General features: G+C 35.5%; 1 protein-coding gene across 1 annotated transcript; it reads right to left on the bottom strand.

The window, feature by feature from the left end:
• Positions 1-1,051: 1,051 nt before the first annotated feature.
• LOC109012926 (GDSL esterase/lipase At1g71250-like) lies at positions 1,052-4,057 on the bottom strand. The gene is made up of 5 exons (XM_018994829.2): positions 3,730-4,057; positions 2,405-2,535; positions 2,002-2,244; positions 1,668-1,923; positions 1,052-1,266 (listed from the first exon to the last, which is right to left on the bottom strand). The coding sequence occupies exons 1-5, from the start codon at positions 4,055-4,057 to the stop codon at positions 1,052-1,054; spliced, it is 1,173 nt and encodes a 390-aa protein (XP_018850374.1).
• Between the last annotated feature and the right edge of the window lie 3,682 nt (positions 4,058-7,739).

The raw sequence follows: 7,739 nt of genomic DNA, 5'->3' as shown, positions 1-7,739 counted from the left end.
CAGCTTGTCCATTTCTTTCCTAAAATGTTATCCTTACTCCTCGTACTACTACCACCCCTCCCTTAACCAACTAGGTTGTTTATCTAGATCTAGTTAAAAGAGATTATTATTATTATTATCATTAATTTCTCCCTTAGAAATGTATTTTTTTATCTAGTTAAAGAGAAAGGTATTTTTTATAGTTAAATATTTGAATAAATGCTTAAATATTTAATGTTAGTTTGAATAGTGAATGAGATCATGAGATGAATAAAATATTATTATAATATTATTTTTTAATATTATTATTATTTTAAAATTTGAAAAAGTTAATTTATTTATTATATTTTGTATAAAAATTTGAAAAATTTAATTTATTTATTATATTTTGTATAAAAATTTAAAAAAATTATAATGATGAGACGAGATAAAACCATCTCTATATCCAAACAGGGAATTAACCATATGCATTAATATTCTGACTTCAGCTAGCTCAAATTACAAGGGTTTCTTCCGGATTATAATTTTTGTGGGATCGATATATACCCAACCATGAAAGAACTGGAACTGTGATTGATACTTTTAAATTAAACACTATCGACCTTCATAGCCCACCTATGTCTCAGACCACTTCTGAAGGAGCCGTTCGGCCTACCTTACCGGCTCCAAAAGACAAGCCCATTAAAAGAATATATATATATATATATATATAAGATCCACCTCGTTTAGGGTGGTTGCAATTACTCCTTGTTGTAGATTATAATGTACGTTTTGGTTGTCCAATTGTCATTTTCTTTTCTCGATTATAATCTTCATCTCTGATTCAGCATCGGCACTCAATTTTAATTAAAGAACGAACATCGACTTTAGCATGCACTCTCTTGGTTGAGAAGTACTGGAGTTGCCAGAAAAGGAATTCGACAAGCATATATGCAAAATACTTTCAAAACTTTCCAATTTGCCAACTTACGAAAACAAGCAAACATATATAACTAACATGAGCAGCAGACAACAACATGAACAAAATATATATATATATATATAAATATATATATATATATTTTTATGATGATCAGATGAGTGACAGTTGTTGGATGTTGATGGGGTAACAATCGGAGGGTGGGCCGGAGAAAGCTCGCCAAGCAAGAATGGCATTTGCAACTTCTGTGGGATGGAAGGCGTCCCAAAACATATACTGGCTCCTGTTTAGGCATGGAAGTTGAAATGGCAGACACGTTATTTGTCCCTGTCCAATTCCGCAGCAACCTCTATCAATCACGCTGAACCCTGCAATATTATTTTCTCATCGTTCCAAGTGATCACAATTATATATATATATATATATATGATGCCAAAATAAGTATATATATAATGAGGAATGCTACATACAGTTCCTAAATGTGGATCCCTAAACGGGGACTACAATGCAAGTCTAAGCAATTTTATCTTTAAGATTTTTTAAAATTATAAAAATATCTCTTCTAAAATGATGTTTTTTCTCATTTAATAAAGGGCCTACACATACAGTCTCCAAATGGAGACTGCAAATAAAATTTCTCACATATAATTACATGGTATACAAACTGCATGCTAATGATCTTAATGCTCTAATTAGTTTTTGGTCCATCGTGATCAATGCTTGATCCTGATATATATAATTATTTATGGGTATTATTTATGATCCTTACCATAAGAGGCAGGGTTATTTAGGATGTCACCAATAGCAGCGTAAGTGTTGCCATAGACAAAAACAGCGCCGGGGTGGTTGCCGTTGAGCTGCGTGACCAGCGATTTGAGCCCCTCATTAAAGGTACCAAGAATCTGATTGACATTGTCCACGCACCTTCCCGGCAGGGCTTGACCTGTGGCTCTCTGGTTAGGGATGCAGCCAAGCGGTCCAACTCCTGCTAGTACAAACTTCCTTAACCCTACACTGTGCAGCGCCTGGTTTAACAAAATTATCAATCATATATATAGTTAATAAAAGGGTGAAAATATATTATTATATATATATATATATACCAGAAGTTGACGGGCATAGCGGTTGAGGAGAAGGTTTGCAAAATCAGGAGGGTTATAATTGTAGCTGGATGGATACATAGATGGCATGAGGTAGTTGTTGATGTAGTCGTTGCTTCCAAATACCAGAATGGCTATGGATTTAGCTAGGTGTTGGCTCAGGCTCGTCCCATTCATCATCGTTCTTAATTGATTTAATGTGGTCTCAAAGTTCAGCACTTGTTGGCTCAGGCTGTACCGCTCTCCCTGCATGCATGCGCATCCGCAACACAATTATTTAATTTTATTAATACTACATATATGCATTTTTACTTGAAATAAACATTAATCGTACAATTTATAAGTGGGCCCTCCACAACTATATATTAATTAGTCTGAATATTGCTTAATTAATTAGAGTACGTACGTAGTGCTGGCCGGACTCATCAAGGATGCCAGCAGCTGCTGAAGCATAGTTCACTCCAGTAAGTATTCTAGTTCCATTCCGCGTGTTGGAATCTGCAAAGGCCGGGAGATATGGAATACCCAACAACCTGCCTGCAAACCAAATTAGATTAATTCGAAATTAATATTGAACTTAAATATTAAAACCTCTTCTTGCTCAATTATTAGCCCAATTAACTTCTCTTTGAATTGATCGTGAACATGAGCTTGACAATAATATTTACTTATCGATCGATGATCCATACATACGGCCAAATTCTGAAATTCCTGCATGTTAATAACACCGACTTCCAAATATCTTCTATTTAATTTCCAATTTTATCCATTGAAGATTACAAATCTTTAATTATTTTTTCTTTCTTTGTGGGGGGAATTAATGTTAATTCCCTTTAATGAAGCGAGTTGGGCCTAAAATCTGCTTTTATATATTTTGGTACTTATTTATTGCCCATATGAAAAAATCTAAACAACCTCGATCTTACTATTCACACAACATCCACACACTATAATTTTTTTTATCAAATATTTAATATATGAATAATAAATAAAAGAATTGAATTAGTTTAAAAAGAATAAACTCAAAAAAATTTTTTTTTTAAATATTAAAAAATTTAAAAAATATGGTATATCTAGGTTGGAGAAATTGTGTAGTATTGCTCTTGCCCATATATACATGTTTGTCGAACACTACTGCTTCCGAAGGAATATCTAGTTATCTACGCATGCAATTAGGCGCGATGCCAGCGCCATCATGTATATCTCTCGGTTGCATGCAAGACATGACTATATTTAAATTTGATTGAAATTAACATTTAGAAGTGCATTAAAATAATAAAAACACGAGGATCAGGAAGAGCATGATTACAAGAACAACAAAATTAAAGTAACAACGTTGATCATCAATATTTAAGCATACAAAACAGCCATATGAAGCTAGCTTGATATAATACTCGGGTTCTTCTGATTATCTCTACGGTTGTACCAGTACTCTCTGATCTCTCTCTATATATATTATGATTAATTAATTAGGTTCTTGCGCATGAAGCTGGTTTCTATGACATGCATTCTCAAATTTATCAATCATATATAAAGTTTAAAATAATATCTAAAAGTAGTACTCTTGAAAAAACCAATCATGGATGAATATATATAATTATTTAAAAAAAAAAAAAGATGTTTCTCCTCCATTTCTTTAGAAAAATAAATGCCAAAAGGAAAAAAAAAAATGGATTAATGTTCTTTGCTCGAACGCCAACATACACATGAAATTAAATAGAACCTTAATACCTAGCATATCAACAAAGGTTTCGCCATTAGTGAATCTCCCAGTAGGGCCACTTTTGAAGTCACAACCATAAGGAAAGTAATTGGCTTTTGCTATGGAGCTTAGGAAGTTGTTGTTACCAACATCAACCAAGGAATCTCCGAACACAAACATTGCTGGAACCCGCTCATGTGACCCGCCTGCAGCATTAATCCCATTAGAGAATGGCAGGGTTACAAGCATCATTGTCGTTGTGAACCACAGCTTTTGATTAGAAATTGTAACAATTTTCTTTACTTCCTCCTTCATTATTGTTTTCCGGTAACGGAAAAAATTAGGAAGATCAGACATGCTTTGGAGATGAAAATGAATGCAGCTGGTGGGGAATATATATAAAGGTGGTGAGAAGGGAGGTGAAATCTGTCCATTTGGAAACGGCTAATCATGTAATGCAAGCAATACACATGTTTTGTTGCGTTTGTGTATGCCTTTTCCCCTGACTTTCAGATGGTCTTTTTAACGTTCGTTTTGCCTTTATAGGTTTTGGATGTCCGTTTCTTTCCTTTTTGCATCTAAAGTACAAGGACGCATGTCAAGGTTTCTTGCAGTAGGCAGCCGGTCTATGAGTAAAATCTCGTTTAGTCTTGTAACCGATCAGCCTAACAAAGACAAATTTAAAGGTTTCTACATGCATGGATATTCGTCAGCGATGATCTGCTCTTGGTTGAGCTTTGGAACATCATTATCTCTATTCAGAGGAAACGCCCAAATGTATATATAATATAGACATGCACGCCATTATGGAGGCGGGGATATATATCTACATATATACATACATATATATATATATATATTTGTATATATATGCTAGTTAAATTCTTCATTTTATTCATGTAAATCTGATTAAGCGGGCCGGTAATCGAGGGGATCAATATTCCTAATTGTAAATTGGATTAACAAGCATGGCCCGTAAGCTATCATATATTGTTAACATGAGTCCAGTACTCCATTAAATACGCAGGCAATTATTAGGAGCCATGCAGCAAGATATGCATGCTGCATGATATATTAACTTTTTAGTTGCAAACAATGAGACCATCCCTATCAGTTTTCATGTTCCAGATGATCTAGTGTTTCTAGTGCATTCTCGCTGTCTTGGCGGCCAGTGAGCTGTGAGACTTATGATCATAATGTTTGGTTGATTGTTTTAATTCCTTTAATTAATATTATATATATATATACACCAAACAGCGAGCATCATGAGTTTCTCTTACAAGATAATTAATTGTTCTTGGTATGTATTACAAGGGCATTAATTGAAGGTAGAATGCTATTTTAAGGGTCTTCATTTCTTCGGGGACCTAAGCTTAAGGCAACCGCCTTAAATTTCCAAATTTAAGATATAATCAATCATGCATCTGATCTATGAGACCCTGTTTTGGTTTGCAAGGGGATCATGGCTACGTAGGGTTGTAATAATGCTACATCCCAATCTCTAGTTGTGCTTATTGAATACTGTCTCGAAAACTTAAGGTACTGATAGAAATTAGAGATAATTAATGTAATAAATCATGATTTATATATATATATATATATGCAGTTGCTAGCTATAGGTCGAGCATATTCAAGGTTCCACTTAACGAAATCAAGGCGCATAATCACTGAAATCTATTCATCGAATAAGATCGGATATATTACGGATACGATCACGTTGCCCATATATCTCTTCACTTGATATTTGTTTGCCATCATCGAGTTAAAGAGTGGGGAAGAGATTATAGTTTCTTGCACCATCTTTTCCCAAAGTTTGGTAAAACAAGGAGATCATGAGGAGTTAATTGAATGATATATAGTTGCTTGCCAAAGTAGCACATGAGATAAGGAGCTGGCGTAATGGCCACTAGCTATCATGCAAGTTGCATTTATCACAGTTAAAAGAAGCCCCTTCTCTGTGTAGGGGTCAAACTCAATGGCATTGCATATATATTGAAGCATAGAATAAGAGCATTATATGACATCTGTGCTTCGCGTTCCTGTTCATAATAAGAATAAGGCAATATTGAAGATTATATGAACTCCCTATATATCCACATTCTTCGTCGTAATTAATTATCGCGCACGGCCACCAATCATATTTAATTATCTTAATCTTCTTTTTATGTATAATTACTAATGTAAAGGGGGATTTGCCGCACAACGTTTTCCATTATTTTCCCCACACACACACACACACACGACGCGCATATTTGTAAATGGATCTCTCCGTGTGTGCGTGTTTCATTTACCATTTAAACTCCAGAAATGTACGGACAAAGAGATTAGAAATGGTAAATATATATATATAAATATATAGTTCTTAAACACGGATTCGATTATCTCCAATTATAATATCGTGAAGACTTCCGCTCTTGGACGCTCTCTCAAAAACTCCCGTTCTCTCTAAAACTTTCTGACCGGCTTGAGGGGGTGGGAGCTTCGGCTCCTTCCCCCCTCACTCTTCCCTCTCCCTTCTGGTTTTTTTGTATTTGTTTTTAATTTTTTGTTTTTCTAGGCCGAATAAAGGGAGAATCGCCGTTCGTGATCTTTCGGGTCCCTATAGTCAACACGCGCCCCACCAGGAGGTTGCCTAGCCGCCGATCTACACGTCCACCGAATACGGCCCCAATCGGAGTGGAGGATAGCCTGCACGCGCGGGACGAAAATTTCGAGCTCGTCGGCGCATGTCCTTCACGCGCCACCAAGGAGCTCTCCGCTGTTGCAACGCGCGGATGCTCCCGAACTGGCGACTCTGGATCTTCCAAGATCGACCGTCGGTTTGCCATTCTGAGGCGTTTTTGTGCACTGTTTTTTCCTTTTTACAGTGTTTTCTTAATGTAATTTTTTTATGCCTTATCTTTATTTTCAAGAAAATAAAAAAACTCAAAAACATTTGTCCCTTCGGTCTTAGGTCCAAAGGGTGTTGTCCCCCCTCCGCTTAGTCGGTGATGTTGGGGTTTGGTTTCTCCATATTCAGCCTAGCTGGGTATGGAGTTTTATGTTTGGTTACCGTGAACTCTGTCAGGAATAGAGTTGTGCTATCTCTTAGACTTCAGTCTGTAGAGATAAGCCGTCTGGACTAGACCATGTCAGTCATAATAGTGTACTGAGATTCTATTAACGTTTGTAATTGACTTGTTGTTTGAAGTCAAAGTTATATGTCCTTTTTAAATGAATGGAATGACAGTTTTATCAAAAAAAAAAAAAAAAAAAGATTATCTCCAATTATATGTTCTCATTGGAGTACTACTGTCAAATTTAAAGCTGGGAAATGATACATTTTAAATCATAAAATGTTCTCTGTTATCTGTACGAGATGATTCTTTATGAAGTCGATCCGATCCGTAGGTCGACCCTAAACTCATAACCTTTGAAAGTACTAGACAATTACCCTCAAGCCAGCCGATATATGATCAGATTAATGTATATCAGTTTGACTTTCATCATCACCATAATTATTATTCCTAGCCTCTAATTTAATTCAAAGTTTTCCATGCATGATTAATTAATAATGTTTTGCTCACTCTAACCCATGCCGTCAAGAACATATATATCATCAGAATAAATTATTAATTTTCGCTCCTGAGCCTTAAGTTAGCGAGCTAATTAAGCCAAACAAAACCCAGGCTCTCACCAATTAATAAGCTAATGCATGGGACGGAATGCAAACCGGCCCACAGATTTTTCACGAAGACAAGACAGCAAGTTTGGAAATGATCATATATATATATATATATATAGCATTTGAAAAGAGGGGATTCGCTTCCGCTCGCATGCAGGCCCTACATGAAATTGATCAGGTTCCAAAAGCAAGTAGCAGTCTGATCGAGTGTCCTAATTATCTAGCTAGCTAGGTGATCTGCTACATGTGGGGACTTGGGAAGAATTTATATATATATATATATATATATATATATATATATATATAATTTGGACAATTTAAACGAGCGCTTAAGGATGGACAAGTGTCATGACCTCTTTCTCAAAGTATTTGCAT

Source organism: Juglans regia, chromosome 1, assembly GCF_001411555.2.
Source record: "Juglans regia cultivar Chandler chromosome 1, Walnut 2.0, whole genome shotgun sequence".
In the NCBI taxonomy this organism is placed as follows: Eukaryota; Viridiplantae; Streptophyta; class Magnoliopsida; order Fagales; family Juglandaceae; genus Juglans; species Juglans regia.
Note: the sequence above shows the minus strand (reverse complement) of the source record. Positions and strands in the feature narration are given on the sequence as shown.